We start from the raw sequence: 18,788 nt of genomic DNA on the forward strand, positions 1-18,788 counted from the left end.
ATTCCCCACAATGCCCCATTCCCCACAATCCCCCATTCCCCACAATCCCCCATTCCCCACAATGCCCCATTCCAATCCCCACAATCCCCCCCATTACCCACAATGCCCCATTCCCCACAATCCCCCATTCCCCACAACCCCATATTGCCCCAATCAAATGCCCCCCCATTCCCCACAATGCCCCCACCCATTCCCCACAATGCCCCATATCCCACAATGCCCCATTCCCCACAATCCCCCATTCCCCACAATGCCCCATTCCCCACAATCCCCCATTCCCCACAATGCCCCCATTCCCCACAATCGCCCCATTCCCCACAATGCCCCATTCCCCACAATGCCCATTCCCCACAATCCCCCATTCCCCACAATCCCCCATTCCCCACAATCCCCCATTCCCCACAATGCCCCATTCCCCACAATCCCCCATTCCCCACAATGCCCCCCCATTCTCCCACAATCCCCCATTCCCCACAAAGCCCCATTCCCCACAATGCCCCATTCCCCACAATCCCCCATTCCCCCAATCCCCCATTCCCCACAATGCCCCCATTACCCACAATGCCCCATTCCCCACAATCCCCCATTCCCCACAATCCCCCATTCCCCACAATCCCCCATTCCCCACAATCCCCCATTCCCCACAATGCCCATTCCCCACAATGCCCATTCCCCACAATGCCCCATTCCCCACAATGCCCCCCCATTACCCACAATGCCCCCATTACCCACAATCCCCCATTCCCCACAATCCCCCATTCCCCACAATGCCCCATTACCCACAATCCCCCATTCCCCACAATGCCCCCCCATTACCCACAATCCCCCATTACCCACAATGCCCCATTACCCACAACGCCCCCCAAATCCCACACATCGCCCCCATTACCCACAATCCCCCTTCATTCACCCCCCGTACCTCAGGGATGGGGGAGTTGAGGCCGGGGATCTTCAGGTTGGGATAAGATGGCGGCGGCCCGTAGCGCTGCATGGCGATCAGCCACGGGGGGGACCTTGTGCGCGCTCTGCAATGGGGACAGCGCTATGGGGGGGGGCAGCGCTATGGGGGGGCACCGCTGTGGGGGGGCAGCGCTGTGGGGGGGCAGCGCTGTGGGGGGGCACCGCTGTGGGGGGGGGCAGCGCTGTGGGGGGGGCAGCGCTGTGGGGGGGGGCAGCGCTGTGGGGGGGAACACTGTAGGAGGGGCAGCGCTGTGGGGGGGCAGCGCTGTGGGGGGGCAGCGCTGTGGGGTGGCAGCGCTGTGGGGTGAACACTGTAGGGGGGGAACACTGGGGGGCAGGGCTGTGGGGGGCACCGCTGTGGGGGGGGCAGCGCCGTGGGGGGGCAGCGCTGTGGGGGGGAACACTGTATAGGAGGGCAGCGCTTGGGGGGGGCAGCGCTGTGGGGCAGAGGGTCAGCGCTATGGGGGGTCAGCGCTGTGGGGGGGGAACACACTGTGGGGTGGCCACCCCTGTGGGGGAGGGCTCAGCGCTGTGGGTGGTGGGCACGCGCTGTGGGGCGAGGGGGGCACCGCCTGGGCTCACGCTAGGGGGCAGCGCTGTGGGGATGGGGGGGCAGCCGCTATGGGGTGCAGCGCTGTGGGGGGCAGTGCTCATCCGGGCTCAGCGCTGATTGGGGTCAGAGCTCACGCAGCTCAGCCCTATTTGGGATTTGCTCCATTCGGCGCAGCCCTTATTTGGGGTCACCGCAATCTGGGATCAGCCCCTATTTGTGCCCAGCCTCCATCGGGGCTCACCGCCATCTTGGCTCACCGCCATCAGGGCTCACCGCCATCAGGGCTCACCGCCATCGGGGCTCACCGCCATCGGGGCTCACCGCCATCTTTGCTCACCGCCATCAGGGCTCACCGCTATCAGGGCTCACCGCCATTGGGCTCACCGCCATCTTTGCTCACCGCCATCTTTGCTCACCGCCATCAGGGCTCACCGCTATCAGGGCTCACCGCCATCAGGGCTCACCGCCATCTTTGCTCACCGCCATCTTTGCTACTACCGCCATCGGGGCTCACCGCTATCAGGGCTCACCGCTATCAGGGCTCACCGCCATCAGGGCTCACCGCTATCAGGGCTCACCGCTATCAGGGCTCACCGCCATCAGGGCTCACCGCTATCGGGGCTCACCGCTATCGGGGCTCACCGCTATCAGGGCTCACCGCCATCAGGGCTCACCGCTATCAGGGCTCACCGCTATCAGGGCTCACCGCTATCTTTGCTCACCGCTATCAGGGCTCACCGCCATCGGGGCTCACCGCCATCTTTGCTCACCGCCATCTTTGCTCACCGCCATCGGGGCTCACCGCTATCAGGGCTCACCGCTATCAGTGCTCACCGCCATCAGGGCTCACCGCTATCAGGGCTCACCGCCATCAGGGCTCACCGCTATCAGGGCTCACCGCTATCAGGGCTCACCGCTATCTTTGCTCACCGCTATCTTTGCTCACCGCCATCGGGGCTCACCGCCATCTTTGCTCACCGCTATCAGGGCTCACCGCTATCAGGGCTCACCGCCATCTTTGCTCACCGCTATCAGGGCTCACCGCCATCGGGGCTCACCGCTATCAGGGCTCACCGCTATCTTTGCTCACCGCTATCAGGGCTCACCGCTATCTTTGCTCACCGCTATCAGGGCTCACCGCTATCTTTGCTCACCGCTATCAGGGCTCATCGCCATCTTTGCTCACCGCCATCTTTGCTCACCGCTATCAGGGCTCACCGCCATCTTTGCTCACCGCTATCAGGGCTCACCGCCATCAGGGCTCACCGCCATCTTTGCTCACCGCTATCAGGGCTCACCGCTATCTTTGCTCACCGCTATCAGGGCTCACCGCTATCTTTGCTCACCGCTATCAGGGCTCACCGCCATCTTTGCTCACCGCTATCAGGGCTCACCGCCATCAGGGCTCACCGCCATCTTTGCTCACCGCTATCTTTGCTCACCGCTATCAGGGCTCACCGCTATCTTTGCTCACCGCCATCAGGGCTCACCGCTATCTTTGCTCACCGCCATCAGGGCTCACCGCCATCTTTGCTCACCGCTATCTTTGCTCACCGCCATCGGGGCTCACCGCCATCTTTGCTCACCGCTATCAGGGCTCACCGCTATCAGGGCTCACCGCCATCTTTGCTCACCGCTATCAGGGCTCACCGCTATCTTTGCTCACCGCTATCAGGGCTCACCGCTATCAGGGCTCACCGCTATCAGGGCTCACCGCCATCTTTGCTCACCGCCATCAGGGCTCACCGCCATCAGGGCTCACCGCTATCAGGGCTCACCGCCATCAGGGCTCACCGCTATCAGGTGCTCACCGCCATCGGGGCTCACCGCTATCAGGGCTCACCGCCATCTTTGCTCACCGCCATCAGGGCTCACCGCTATCAGGGCTCACCGCCATCGGGGCTCACCGCTATCAGGGCTCACCGCCATCGGGGCTCACCGCTATCAGGGCTCACCGCCATCAGGGCTCACCGCTATCAGGGCTCACCGCCATCAGGGCTCACCGCTATCAGGGCTCACCGCCATCGGGGCTCACCGCTATCAGGGCTCACCGCCATCTTTGCTCACCGCCATCAGGGCTCACCGCTATCAGGGCTCACCGCCATCGGGGCTCACCGCTATCAGGGCTCACCGCCATCGGGGCTCACCGCTATCAGGGCTCACCGCCATCTTTGCTCACCGCTATCGGGGCTCACCGCCATCGGGGCTCACCGCTATCAGTGCTCACCGCTATCAGTGCTCACCGCCATCGGGGCTCACCGCCATCTTTGCTCACCGCTATCAGGGCTCACCGCCATCTTTGCTCCACGCTATCAGGGCTCACCGCCATCTGTGCTCACCGCTATCAGGGCTCACCGCTATCAGGGCTCACCGCCATCGGGGCTCACCGCTATCTTTGCTCACCGCTATCAGGGCTCACCGCCATCTTTGCTCACCGCTATCAGGGCTCACCGCCATCTTTGCTCACTGCTATCAGGGCTCACCGCTATCAGGGCTCACCGCTATCTTTGCTCACCGCTATCTTTGCTCACCGCCATCTTTGCTCACCGCTATCAGGGCTCACCGCCATCAGGGCTCACCGCTATCAGGGCTCACCGCCATCTTTGCTCACCGCTATCAGGGCTCACCGCTATCAGGGCTCACCGCTATCAGGGCTCACCGCCATCGGGGCTCACCGCTATCGGGGCTCACCGCTATCAGAGGTCGCTCACCGCTATCAGGGCTCACCGCCATCGGGGCTCACCGCCATCGGGGCATCACCGCCATCAGGGCTCACCGCCATCAGGGCTCACCGCTATCTTTGCTCACCGCCATCGGGGCTCACCGCCATCTTTGCTCACCGCTATCAGGGCTCACCGCCATCTTTGCTCACCGCCATCTTTGCTCACCGCTATCAGGGCTCACCGCTATCAGGGCTCACCGCCATTGGGGCTCACCGCTATCAGGGCTCACCGCCATCGGGGCTCACCGCCATCGGGGCTCACCGCTATCGGGGCTCACCGCTATCGTGGCTCACCGCTATCAGGGCTCACCGCCATCGGGGCTCACCGCCATCGGGGCTCACCGCTATCAGGGCTCACCGCCATCAGGGCTCACCGCCATCAGGGCTCACCGCTATCGGGGCTCACCGCCATCGGGGCTCACCGCCATCGGGGCTCACCGCCATCAGGGCTCACCGCCATCAGGGCTCACCGCTATCTTGGCTCACCGCCATCGGGGCTCACCGCCATCTTTGCTCACTGCTATCAGGGCTCACCGCCATCTGTTGCTCACCGCCATCTTGGCTCACCGCTATCAGGGCTCACCGCTATCAGGGCTCACCGCCATGGGCTCACCGCCATCGGGGCTCACCGCCATCGGGGCTCACCGCCATCGGGGCTCACCGCCATCGGGGCTCACCGCCATCGGGGCTCACCGCTATCGGGGCTCACCGCTATCAGGGCTCACCGCTATCAGGGCTCACCGCATCAGGGCTCACCGCATCAGGGCTCACCGCCATCGGGGCTCACCGCCATCAGGGCTCACCGCTATCGGGGCTCACCGCTATCAGGGCTCACCGCTATCAGGGCTCACCGCCATCGGGGCTCACCGCCATCGGGGCTCACCGCTATCAGGGCTCACCGCTATCAGGGCTCACCGCTATCAGTGCTCACCGCTATCAGGGCTCACCGCCATCAGGGCTCACCGCTATCGGGGCTCACCGCTATCAGGGCTCACCGCTATCTTTGCTCACCGCCATCAGGGCTCACCGCCATCGGGGCTCACCGCCATCAGGGCTCACCGCTATCGGGGCTCAGTATTATCTTTGCTCACCTCTATCGGGGCTCAGCCCCATCCCCCCCATCCCCTGGCAGCCCCACACTCACCGGCCCCACCGGCATCCCCAGGGCGATGCGCAGCTCGTCCGAAAGGTCGCCCGGCTTCTTCTCCTTCAGCCGCGTCTCGAACTCCTTACCCTGCGTGCGGGGGAGGGGCTGTGGGGGTCTGGAGGGGAGCTGGGGGCTCAGGGGGATATGGGGGGTCTTGGGGGTCCCCTGTGGGGGATTCGTAGGGATTTGTAGGGGATTTAGGGGGTTATGGGGGATTTGTGGGGTTATGGAGGTGTGTAGGGAATTTGGGGCGGGATTCGGGGGTTATGGGGCAATTTGAGAGGATCTGTAGGGGATTTGGGGGGATTTGAGGGATTTGGGGCTTACAGGAGGATATGGGGGATTTGTGGAGTTATGGGGGACTTGTGGGGTGCGGCGCCCTATGGGGCACTGTGGGTCGCACCTCACAGTAGAGGAACCCATGGATGGTGAGTTTAGGGTCCATAGGATGCAATGGGGCGCCATAGGGTTCTGTGGGGTGCCTGGGGGTGCTACGGGCTGCCCTATGGGGTGCCATGAGATGCTATGGGATACACTGGGGCGCTATGGGCCATTATGGGGCCCTATGGGATGCCGCTATGGGGCGCAGTGGGGCGCCCCTCGTAGTAGAGGTCCCCGTGGATGGTGAGCTTGGGCTCCATGGGATGACATTAGGTGCCGTAGGGTGCCATGGGGCGCAGTGGAGCACTGTGGGGCGCCCTATGAGGCGCAGTGGGGCACTGTGGGGCGCAGTGGGGCACTGTGGGGCGCCCTATGGGGCGCACCTCGTAGTACAGGTCCCCGTGGATGGTGAGCTTGGGCTCCATGGGATGACATTAGGTGCCATAGGGTGCCATGGGGCGCTATGGGGCACTGTGGGGCACCCTATGGGGTGCAGTGGGGCGCCCTATGGGGTGCTATGGGGCACACCTCGTAGTACAGGTCCCCGTGGATGGTGAGCTTGGGCTCCATGGGATGACATTAGGTGCCATAGGGTGCCATGGGGTGCTATGGGGCGCCCTATGGGGCGCAGTGGGGCGCACCTCGTAGTAGAGGTCCCCGTGGATGGTGAGCTTGGGCTCCATGGGATGACATTAGGTGCCATAGGGTGCCATGGGGCGCAGCGGGGCACTGTGGGGCGCCCTATGGGGTGCAGTGGGGCACTGTGGGGCGCTATGGGGCGCACCTCGTAGTACAGGTCCCCGTGGATGGTGAGCTTGGGCTCCTTGGGATGACATTAGGTGCCATAGGGTGCCATGGGGCGCTATGGGGCACTGTGGGGCGCCCTATGGGGCACAGTGGGGCACTGTGGGGCGCCCTATGGGGCGCAGTGGGGCGCAGTGGGGCGCACCTCGTAGTAGAGGTCCCCGTGGATGGTGAGCTTGGGCTTGGTCTGCCACTTGAAGAAGGCGTCGTGCAGCTTCTGGTAGTCGATGTCGATTTTGCCCATCTTGGGCCGCACTTTCTCGCGCATCTTCGACTTCATGGTTTTCTGCTCCTCCTGGGGGGGGGACGGGGTTATTTGGGGAGGGGTCCGAGGGGCGTCCGCCCCCCCTGCCAGCCCCCGTATGGCTACGGGGCGGCCAGACCCCAATAAAACCCCATAAACCCCAATCGAGCCCCAGCAAATCCCCCTGAGCCCCCAGTGAAACCCCAATAATCCCCCCAAAAAACCCCAATAAATCCCCACTAAACGCCCCCAGACCTCCAACAGACCCCCAATAAATCCCCACAAAATGCCCCCAGACCCCCAACAAAACCCCAATAAATCCCCCAGACCCCCAATAAAACCCCATAAACCCTGATCGAGCCCCAGCAAATCCCCCTGAGCCCCCAGTGAAACCACAATAATCCCCCCAAAAAACCCCAATAAATCCCCACTAAACGCCCCCAGACCTCCAACAGACCCCCAATAAATCCCCACAAAATGCCCCCAGACCCCCAACAAAACCCCAATAAATCCCCCAGACCCCCAATAAATCCCCACAAAATGCCCCCAGACCCCCAACAAAACCCCAATAAATCCCCCAGACCCCCAATAAAACCCCACAAAACGCCCCCAGACCCCCAATAAATCCCCCAGACCCCCCACAAAATGCCCCCAAATCCCCACTAAACCCCCCAACCTCCGCAATTAAACCCCGATAAACCCCCTACTAAACCCCCCCAAACCCCCACAAAACCCCCCAAACCCCCAATAAAATGCCAATAAATCCTGCAGACCCTCAATAAAACCCCACAAAGCCCCCCAGACCCCCAATAAAACCCCCAACCACCCCCAAGCCCCCAATAAACCCCCCAGACCTCCACGAAACTCCTCAGACCCCCACTAAAACCCCAATAAATTCCCTCAGACCCCCAATAAACCCCCAGTATCCCAACAAAACCCCAGTAAACCCCCAGACCCCCCAATTAAATCCCCCAGACCCCCAATAAAGCCCCAATAAAACCCCCCAGACCTCCAATAAACCCCCCAAACCCCCCAGGCCCCCCAATAACCACCCCAAATCCCCAATAAATCCCCAACGCCACCAATAAAACCCCAATAAATCCCCTCCAACCCCCCCAGGCCCCCATAAGACCCCTCCCCACTTTCTCCTGCAGCGCCTCCCCCATCTCCTGGATCCCCAACAACCCCCCCCAGCCCCTCCCCAAATCCCTCAGACCCCCACTAGAATCCCACAACATCCCCCCCAAACACCCAATAACCCCCCCAGACCCCCACAAAACCCCCTCAGACCCCGCCAAAACTCCCTCAGAACCCAACAAAACCCCACAAAACCCCAACAGAACCCCCCAGAGCCCCAGTAAAACCCCACAAAACCCCAACAAAACCCCACAAAACCCCAACAGAACCCCACAAAACCCCAATAGAACTGCAATAGAACCCCACAAAACCCCAACAAAACCCCACAAAACCCCAATAGAACCCCAATAAAATCCCAACAAAACCCCCCAGACCCCCAGTAAAACGCCACAAAACCCCAATAGAACCGCAACAGAACCCCACAAAACCCCAACAAAACCCCCCAGAGCCTCAGTAAAACCCCAAAACCCCCACAAAACCCCCACAAAACCCCCAGAGCCTCAGTAAAACCCCAACAAAACCCCATAAAACCCCAACAAAACCCCCCAGACCCCCAGTAAAACCCCACAAAACCCCAACAAAACCTCACAAAACTCCAACAAAACCCCACAAACCCCCACAAAACCCCAACAAAACCCCAACAAAACCCCAACAAAACCCCACAAACCCCCACAAACCCCCAACAAAACCCCAACAAAACCCCACAAAACTCCAACAAAACCCCACAAAACCCCACAAAACCCCAACAAAACCCCACAAAACCCCACAAAACCCCACAAACCCCCAACAAAACCCCAACAAAACCCCAACAAAACCCCAACAAAAACCCCACAAAAACCCCAATAAAAACCCCACAAACCCCCACAAACCCCCACAACCCCCCTCCCCCACCTTCTCCTGCAGCGCCTCCCTCATCTCCTGGATGCCGGTCCTCTTGATGAACTCGGGCAGCTCGAAGGGCGGCTTCTCGATGCCCCTCTTGCCCTGCAGGTATTTCCTCTTGAAGCACCAGTGCCGGGGCACCGGCACCGAATTCCTCGTGGCCTTCAGGTGCACCAACAGCTTGGGGTCCTGCGCCGTCACGTCGTGCATCTCCACCACGTCGGGGCGGGCCACCAGCTGGAAGGGACGGGGGGCGAGGGGGAGGGGGTCAGCGGGGCAACCGGGAGCGACGGACGGGGTGTGGGGCCGAGGGGGCTGGAAGCATTAGGATGTGGGGCTGAGCGGGCTGGGCGGATGGGATGTGGGATTGGAGGGGCTGGGGGCACCGGGAGCACCGGGACGTGGGGCTGGGGGCACCGGGAGCACCGGGACATGGGGCTCAGGGCAGCAGGAGCACCAGGACGTGGGGCTCGGGGCACCAGGATGTGGGGCTCGGGCACCGGGATGTGGGGCTCGGGGCACCAGGACGTGGGGCTGGGGGCACCGGGATGTGGGGCTCGGGGCACCAGGATGTGGGGCTGGGGGCACCGGGAGCGCCAGGACGTGGGCTGGGGGCACCGGGAGCACCGGGACGTGGGGCTGGGGGCACCGGGAGCACCGGGACGTGGGGCTGGGGGCACCGGGAGCACCGGGATGTGGGGCTCAGGGAACCAGGACGTGGGGCTGGGGGCAGTGGGGGGATGGGGCAGTGGGGTGTAGGGTTGGAGTGGATGCAATGTGGGGCTGTGGGCACTGGGATGTGGGATTGGGGGAGATGGGGAACTGGGATGTGGGGCTGGGGGCACTGGGAACCATTAGGAGATGGAGCTGGGAGGGCTGGGAGCACTGGGATGTGGAGCTGGGGGTCTGAGGGCAGTGGGAACATTAAGATGTGGGGCTGGGGGCAGTGGGAACATTAAGATGTGGGGCTGGGGGTCTGGGGGCAGTGGGAACATTAGAATGTGAGGCTGGGGGGACCGGGAGGTTTGGGGGCAGCGGGGACACTGGGGTGTGGGGCTGTGTGCACTGGGAGCACTGGGAGCACTGGGAGCACCCAGGCTGTCCCCGGCGGCACCCATGGGTGCAGCAGCGCCGCCCACCTGCTTCAGCTCCGCCACGGTGAAGCGGTTCATGCGCCGCAGTTTCTTCTTGGACAGTTTGGGCGCCTCCGCTTTCTTCTCCTGGAACGGCGCCGCCAGCCCATAATAACACCACCCCCCCCCCCCCCCCCATGCGGCTCCCCGTGGCGCCCACCCCCCCCCACCCCACAAACCCCCAAATTGTGCCCCCCCACCCCATAGAGCCCCCCCCAAAGTGCCCCCCCACCCCATAGAGCCCCCCCATTGTGCCCCCCACCCCATAGAGCCCCCCCAAGTGCCCCCCACCCCATAGAGCCCCCCCACCCCATAGAGCCCCCCCACCTCATAGAGCCCCCCCATTGTGCCCCCCACCCCATAGAGCCCCCCCACCCCATAGAGCCCCCCCATTGTGCCCCTCACCCCATAGAGCCCCCCCAAGTGCCCCCCACCCCATAGAGCCCCCCCAAGTGCCCCCCACCCCATAGAGCCCCCCATTGTGCCCCTCCACCCCATAGAGCCCCCCCAAGTGCCCCCCACCCCATAGAGCCCCCCCACCCCATAGAGCCCCCCCACCTCATAGAGCCCCCCCATTGTGCCCCCCACCCCAAAGTGCCCCCCCACCCCATAGAGCCCCCCCATTGTGCCCCCACCCCATAGAGCCCCCCCAAAGTGCCCCCCCACCCCATAGAGCCCCCCCATTGTGCCCCCCACCCCATAGAGCCCCCCCACCCCATAGAGCCCCCCCATTGTGCCCCCCACCCCATAGAGCCCCCCCCAAAGTGCCCCCCCACCCCATAGAGCCCCCCCAAAGTGCCCCCCCACCCCAAAGAGCCCCCCCCATTGTGCCCCCCCACCCCATAGAGCCCCCCAAAGTGCCCCCCCACCCCATAGAGCCCCCCCATTGTGCCCCTCACCCCATAGAGCCCCCCCAAAGTGCCCCCCCACCCCATAGAGCCCCCCAAAGTGCCCCCCCACCCCATAGAGCCCCCCCATTGTGCCCCCCACCCCATAGAGCCCCCCCACCCCATAGAGCCCCCCCAAATTGCCCCCCCACCCCATAGAGCCCCCCCAAAGTGCCCAACATCCCCCCCCACCCCGCAGAACCTCATGTTGCCCCCCCCATTTCCCCCCACCCAATACTGCCCCCCCCGTTGCCCCCCCATATTGCCCCCACCCCATTTAGCTCCCCCCAATCCTCCCCCCTTTAGCTCCCCCGCAATTCCCCATCCCCCATCACCCCCCCATATCCCCCATTTTACCCCCCCCCCCATTACCCCCATAATTCCATCCCCCCACCCCCCAGGCTGCCCCCATTTCACCCCCCCCCCCGCCCCCCCCTATAATTCCCTCCCCCCGTTGCCCCCCCCGTTGCCCCCCTCCCTCCCAATTCCCCCTCGTTTTACCTCCCATCCGTGCACCCCCCCCCAGACCCCCATATCCCCCCCGACCCCTCACTTCCCCCCCATTGCCCCCCCCAGACCCCCATATTCCCCTCCCCCGACCCCCATATCCCCCCCGCTGCCCCCCCCAGACCCCCATATTCCCCCCCCGACCCCTCACTTCCCCCCATTGCCCCCCCCAGCCCCCCATATTCCCCCCCCGCTGCCCCCCAGCCCCCACCTGCTCATCCTCACTGCTGTCCCCCTCGCTGCCCTTCTGCCCGTCGTCCCCCCCCTTTTTTTTGGGCACCGCCGGATTCTCAGCTCTCTCCGCTCTGTCCGGCTCCTTTTCTTTGTCCTTCTTCACCTCGTCCGTCAGCTGCGGGAAACGCCGCCAGCACCCATGGGTGCCCCTGCCCCCCCCTCCATCTCACCAGCACCCATGGGTGCCCCTGCCCCCCCTCCCCTCCATCTCCCCAGCACCCATGGGTGCCCCCGTCCCCCCTCCCCTCCATCTCCCCAGCACCCATGGGTGCCCCTGTCCCCCCTCCCCCCAATCTCACCAGCACCCATGGGTGCCCCTGTCCCCCCTCCCCCCCATCTCCCCAGCACCCATGGGTGCCCCCGCCTCCCCCATCTCCCCAGCACCCATGGGTGCCCCTGTCCCCCCTCCCCCCAATCTCCCCAGCACCCATGGGTGCCCCTGCCCCATCTCCCCAGCACCCATGGGTGCCCCTGTCCCCCCTCCCCCCATCTCACCAGCACCCATGGGTGCCCCTGCCCCCCCCCATCTCCCCAGCACCCATGGGTGCCCCTGCCCCCCCATCTCACCAGCACCCATGGGTGCCCCTGCCCCCCCCATCTCACCAGCACCCATTGTGCCCCTGTCCCCCCTCCCCCCCAATCTCACCAGCACCCATGGGTGCCCCTGCCCCATCTCCCCAGCACGCATGGGTGCCCCTGTCCCCCCTCCCCCCCATCTCCCCAGCACCCATGGGTGCCCCCACCTCCCCCATCTCCCCAGCACCCATGGGTGCCCCTGTCCCCCCTCCCCCCCAATCTCCCCAGCACCCATGGGTGCCCCTGCCCCCCCTCTCCCCCAATCTCACCAGCACCCATGGGTGCCCCTGTCCCCCCTCCCCCCATCTCACCAGCACCCATGGGTGCCCCTGCCCCTCCTCCCCCCATCTCACCAGCACCCATGGGTGCCCCTGCCCCCCCAATCTCACCAGCACCCATGGGTGCCCCTGTCCCCCCTCCCCCCCATCTCCCCAGCACCCATGGGTGCCCCCGCCTCCCCCATCTCCCCAGCACCCATGGGTGCCCCTGTCCCCCCTCTCCCCCATCTCACCAGCACCCATGGGTGCCCCTGTCCCCCCTCCCCCCCAATCTCCCCAGCACCCATGGGTGCCCCTGTCCCCCCTCCCCCCCATCTCACCAGCACCCATGGGTGCCCCTGCCCCTCCCCTATCTCCCCAGCACCCATGGGTGCCCCTGTCCCCCCTCTCCCCCATCTCACCAGCACCCATGGGTGCCCCTGTCCCCCCTCTCCCCCATCTCACCAGCACCCATGGGTGCTCCTGAACCCCACCCCTGCACGTGTCACCACCACCCATGGGTGCCAACCTCCCCCCGCCCCCCACGTTCCTCCCCCACGTGCCCCCCCCACCCACGGGTGCCCCCCCCCCCACCCACGGGTGCCCCCCGTTACCCTGAAGGCCTCGAAGATCCTCTTGAAGAAGACGAAGTTGGGTTCGTAGATCTCGGGCTCCTCGCTCACGTATTCGATCTCCACTTCCGCACCGCCGCCATCGCCGCCCCCCGACGGCCCCAAATCTCGCGAGGCCGCCCCCAAATCTCGCGAGGCCCGCGAGCGCTTCTTCTTCTTCTTCCGGTTCCGGCGCTTCCGGGTGCGCTGTGGGGTCGGCAGGGGGTTATGGGGTCACTGCTTATAGGGGCAGCAGTTATGGGGTCACTGATTATAGAGTCGCCGTTACGGGGTCGGCACTTACGGGGTCAACGACAGGTAATGGGGTCACAATTATAATATCAACATCTATAGGGTCAGCGTCTATGGGGTCAGCACTTGCGCGCTCACTATTTATAGGGTCGCTGCTACGGGGTCAGCACTTATGGGGTCGCTGCTGCGGGGCTTATGGGGACACTGCTATGGGGTCAGCCGGGGGGTTATGGGGTCACCGCTTATGGGGTCAGCACTCATGGGGTCACCACTATAGGATCATTGCGTATGGGGCGGCTGTGGGGTTGTTGTGGGGCAGCTGTGGGGCAGGAATGGGGCAGCTGTGCGGCAGCTAACGCATATCTGTAAGTTAGCTATGGAGCAGCTATGGGGCAGCTATGGATGTCTATGATGCTATTATAACGAAACTACGAAGCAGTTATGGGGTCGCTATAGGGCAACTACGGGGCAGCTACGGGCAGCTATGGGGCAGCTACGGGGCTGCTATGGGGCTGTTATGGGACAGCTGCGGGGTCGCTATGGGGCAGCTACGGGGCTGCATGGGGCTGCTATGGGGTCGCTATGGAGCAACTATGGGGCAGCTTTGGGGCAGCTACGGGGTCGCTATGGGGCAGCTACGGGGTCGCTATAGGGCAGCTACGGGGCTACATGGGGCTGCTATGGGGCAGCTATGGGGTCGCTATGGGGTCGCTATGGGGCAGCTACGGGGCAGCTACGAGGCTGCATGGGGCTGCTATGGGGTCGCTATGGGGCCGCTATGGGGCAGCTACAGGGCCGCTATGGGGCAGCTACGGGATTGCTATGGGGCAGCTACGGGGCAGCTATGGAGTCGCTATAGGGCAGCTACAGGGTCGCTATGGGGCAGCTACGGGGTCGCTATGGGGCAGCTATGGGGTCGCTACGGGGCAGCTACGGGGTCGCTACGGGGTCGCTATGGGGCAGCTACGGGGTCGCTACGGGGCAGCTACGGGGTCGCTACGGGGCAGCTACGGGGTCGCTACGGGGCAGCTATGGGGCAGCTACGAGGTCGCTATGGGGCAGCTACGGGGCAGCTATGGGGTCGCTATGGGGTCGCTATGGGGCAGCTATGGGGTCGCTATGGGGCAGCCTCGTGGCTCTCACCTCCTTCTTGGACAGCCCAGGCTCCTCCTCCACCTCGTGCACCGGGATGCTGAGCAGGGAGCGCGCCTCCATCTCCAGCTCGTCCTCCACTGCCAAAAAGCCCCAAATCCCACCCCAGTAATTTGGGGAGGGGGGGGTGGTGGTGGTGGTGATGGGTGCCCCCCCTCCTCCCCCCCCCCCGCGCCCAGCAGCACCCACGGGTGCCCCCACCCACCCGTCAGGCCCGGCACTGTGATCAGCTCCTCCTGTCGGATCTCTTTCAGCTGCAGGATTTTCTCCAGAGCCTGCGGGATCTTCGGCCCCACGGCCGTGTCGTCCAGCTGGGGGGGGGGGCAACAAAAAGTGGGGGGGTGGGGAGACCACGTAGGGACCCCCAGGGGGCGGGGGGGGGCTTTAAGACCCCCCCTATAGAAACCCCATTTCTATAGCCCCCCATTGCTCGATTGGGACCCCGCACTTTTGGGGTGGGGGGAGGCCTTAAAATCCCTCATTGCCCCACAGGGACCCCCAGGAATTGGGGGGGGGGGGAGGGCTTTAAGACCCTTCATTGCCCCACAGGGACCCCCAGGAATTGGGGGGGGGCTTTAAGACCCCCCCGTTGCTCTGTTAGGACCCCACACTTTTGGAAAAGAACACCTTAAAATCCCTCATTGCCCCACAGGGACCCCACAGTTTTGGGCAGGGGGAGCTTTAAAATCCTTCATTGCCTCATAGGGACCCATAGGAACTGGGGGGGAGGGCTTTAAGACCCCTCACTGCCCTATAGAAACCCCACAGTTTTTTGGGGGGGGCGCCTTAAAATCCCTCACAGCCCCACAATGGTCCTCAAAGCCGCCCCCCATTTTAGGGGACTGGTTTCAGGTTTACAGGAGACCCCCCCCATTTTAGCCCCTACCCCCCCCCCCGGTTTTAGGGACCCCCCCCCACCAAATCCTCCAGTTTTAGGCCCCCCCCCCATGAGAACCTCAAGTTTTTGGGGCCCTCCCCAGTTTTAGGGGACCCCCCCATGAGGATCTCCAGTTCTAGGTTGTCCCCTCCCCCACGATTTTAGGAGACCCCCCCCCCCATACCAGGACCTCCAGTTTTAGCCCCCCCCCCATGGTTTTAGACCCCCCTCCCCATTGAGAGCCTCAAGTTTTTAGCCCCCCCCCCCATTTTAGAGCACCTCCCCATGAGCACCTCCACTTTTAGCCCCCCCCCTGCTTTTAGGGGACCCCCCTATGAGACCCTCCATTTTTACAGCCCCCCCCCAGTTTTAGGACCCCCCCCATTACCTCTCTGCTGTCATCTCCAGGTGGGGGGGGGGGGCCGCGGGGTCTCGAAGCCCCCATTGTTCCCATAGAGGAGCCCATAGGAGCGCTGCCTGGGGGGGGGGAAAGCATGAGAAATAAGCAGATCGAGGGGGGTGGGTTTTTTTTGGGGGGGGGGGGGCAGTGCTCACCTCGGGGGGGCAGAGGAGCCCGAGCACCCATGGGTGCCACCTCGGGGGGGGGGCGGGGGATGGGGGGGGCCATCTTGGCCATCTCCTGCTGCTGCCTCTCCTGCTCCAGCAACACGGCCGCCTGGGGGGGGGGGGGGGGGAGGAGGGGGCGTCATTATGGGACCCCCCCCCCACCTCCCAGCACCCAAGGGTGCCCCCAACACCCCCCTCACCCCCCCCTCCACCACTCACCCGTTTCTGCTGCTCCAGCAGCTCCTGTTCCTTCGTCTTGTCCCCAAACTGGTGCTGCCCCTGGGGGGGGGGGGGGGGCGCAACTCAGGGACCCCCAAAGTGGGGGGGGGGAGGGGGGGGCTGGGGGTTCTGCCCCCCCCCACCCACTGAGAACCCCAGCCAAGGGTGGGGGGGGGACAATTTAGGCGTGGGGGGGGCAGCACCCAAGGGTGGGGTCAGCAATTTAAGATGGGGGGGGGGAAGGGGAAACAATTTAGGAATGGGGGGGGGCACCCAAAGATGAGAGAGCAGCAATTTAGGGGGGGGGGGGACAACAGAAATTTGGGGGGGGCGGCAGCCAAGGGGGGGGTGGCAGAAACTTGGGGGGGGGCAGGCAGCAATCAAGGGGCGGGGGTAGCAATTTAAAGTTGGGGAGGGGCAGCAATTTGGGGGGGGCAGCACCCAAAGGTGGGGTCAGCAATTTAAGATTGGGGGGAGGAGGAAACAATTTGGGGGTGGGGAGCAGCGATATGGGGGGGGGGAGGGGAAGCAACCAAGGGGGGGGGGGTTGGCAGGAATTTAGGCGTGGGGGCAGGAATTTGGGGGGGGTCCCGACCTGCTGCGCTCGCTCCTCCTGCAGCATCAGCGCCGCCTGCTGCTGCGCCAACGTCAGCCTCTCCTCCTCTGACATCCCCGGGGGGGGGGCGGGGGTCGCCGTGCCCCCCCCCATCCCAAAACCCAGCGCCATTCCCGGAGGGGGGGGGGGAGGAACCAACGCCACCGGGGGGGGGGGCTGCGAGACGTAGGGGGGGGATGGAGGGAGGAGAGGAGGACCCCCCCCCCCCACAAAAAAATGGAAGAGGACCCAACCCCCCCCCCCCCCAAAAAAAACCAACAGGGAACCTGCCCCAAAAAAAGAGGAGCCCCCCCCCCAATAAACAGGGAACCCCCCCCCGAAAAAGGAGAAAACGCCTCAAAAAATAACCAAGGTCCCCCCCCAAAAAAACACCTAAAGAAAGGAGACCCCCCCCCCAAAACAGACACTCCTCCTAAAAAGAGACCCCCCTAAAAAAAATGCCGCCCCCCAAAGAAAAGGGACTCAAAGAGGCCCCCCCCAAAACCCAGGTTCCCCCCCCCAATGAACAGAGGACCCCCCCCACAAAAGAGGCCCCCCTCAAAAAGGAAGGAACCCCCCCAGATAACCAGAGCCCCCAAATCTCACGCTGACCCCCCCCATAAAAAACCCATAGGGACCCCCCCCCAATTTGGGGGCTCTGGGGGGGGTCCCACAACCCCCCCCCCACCTCTTACCTGCGTGGGCAGGGGGGGGGGGCGGCGCTTTGTCCCCCTCCTCAGGGCGCAGAGTGGGGCGGCTCAGCACAACGCCGGTCTGGGGGGAACGGGGGCAGAAATGGGGGAAATTTGGGGGAAAATGGGGGAGAATGAGGATTTTGGAGAAAATGAGGGAAAGAAATTGGAGGAAAATTGGAGAAAAATGGAGTAAATTTCGGGAAAATGGGGTAAATATGGGGAAAATTGAGGGAAAACGGGGGCAAAATGGGGGAAATGAGGCAGCAATGGGGGAAAATGGGGTAAAAATGGGGAATAATGGGGAGCAATGGGGAAAAACGGGTCAGCACTGAGGTAAAATGGGGGGAAATGGGGCAGAAACGAGGCAGCAATGGGGAAAAATGGGGAAAAATGGGGAATAATGGGGAAAAAATGGGGAAAAAATGGGGCACAATGGGGGAAAATGGGGGAAAATGGGGGAAAATGGGGGAAACCTGGGGAAATGGTGTAAATTGGGGGAAAACGGGTCAGGAATGAGGCAGCAATGGGGTAAAATGGGGGGAAATTGGGTAAAATGGGGCAAATCAGGGTAAAATGGAATAAAACAAAGAAAAATAGGGCAGCAATGGGGTAAAATGTGGAAAAATGCAAAAAAACCGGGGAAAAATGGGGCAAAATGGGTGAAATCGGGGTAAAACGGGACACAATGGGGAGCAGTGGGGTGAAATGGGGTAAAAGGAAGCAAAACGGGGCAGAAATGGGGGAAAATGGGGCAAAATTGGGTAAAATGGGGGAAAAGGGGCATCAACGTTGTAAAGTGGGGTGAAATGGGGGAAAGTGGGGCAGCAGTGGGGCCACAGTGGGGCCACAGTAGGGACTCTATGGGGACATGGCCATCAATGGGGACGCAATGGGGCACAGCGGGGACACGGCCACCAATGGGGACACAATGGGTCACAGTATTTCCCGCCGGTGCCCCGTCGGGTCCTCCCGCGGCGGGGGGGCGCTCTACCTGCATGGTGTAGCTCTGCAGCCGCTCCAGCAGCTCCTCTCGACTCCCTGCGGGACACGGTGGGGGTGCGGGGCGGGGGGGGGGTGGGAATGTACTCAGCCCGGCTCGACGGCGCGGCCTGGTCCCCCGCAGCCCCGCTCCGACCCCGCGCGCAGCCCGTTACCGTGCACGGCGGCCCCGATGCCGCCCAGGCAGTGCCGGAGCTCCGCGGGAGCCCAACTCGCGTAATCGCCCGGGCCCGAAGCGGCCGCATCCGTCCGCTCCGCCGCCATCTTGCCGCGCTGCCGCCGGCGGAAGGCCGTACGCACGGCACGCACGGCACGTACAGCCAATCAGCGCGTTTCCCCGCCCCACTCGCGGCGCGCGAGGCACGCGCAGCCAATCCGAGCGTGGCTCCGCCCCCTC

At 63.7% G+C, this 18,788-nt stretch overlaps 1 protein-coding gene across 1 annotated transcript; it reads right to left on the reverse strand.

The window, feature by feature from the left end:
• Positions 1 to 889: 889 nt before the first annotated feature.
• SF3B2 (splicing factor 3b subunit 2) lies at positions 890 to 18,707 on the reverse strand (the record flags this gene model as incomplete). The annotated part of the gene is made up of 16 exons (XM_085215428.1): positions 18,547 to 18,707; positions 18,384 to 18,430; positions 17,403 to 17,471; positions 16,698 to 16,874; positions 16,103 to 16,162; positions 15,872 to 15,992; positions 15,705 to 15,793; positions 14,645 to 14,750; positions 14,431 to 14,519; positions 13,039 to 13,242; positions 11,569 to 11,706; positions 9,970 to 10,050; positions 8,840 to 9,067; positions 6,713 to 6,862; positions 5,376 to 5,469; positions 890 to 1,023 (listed from the first exon to the last, which is right to left on the reverse strand). Coding segments are annotated over exons 1-16 (1,896 nt in total), but the record flags the coding sequence as incomplete, so codon positions are not given.
• Positions 18,708 to 18,788: the final 81 nt, after the last annotated feature.

Source organism: Meleagris gallopavo, unplaced genomic scaffold, assembly GCF_905368555.1.
Source record: "Meleagris gallopavo unplaced genomic scaffold, MGAL_WU_HG_1.1 scaffold_35, whole genome shotgun sequence".
Lineage (NCBI taxonomy): Eukaryota > Metazoa > Chordata > Aves > Galliformes > Phasianidae > Meleagris > Meleagris gallopavo.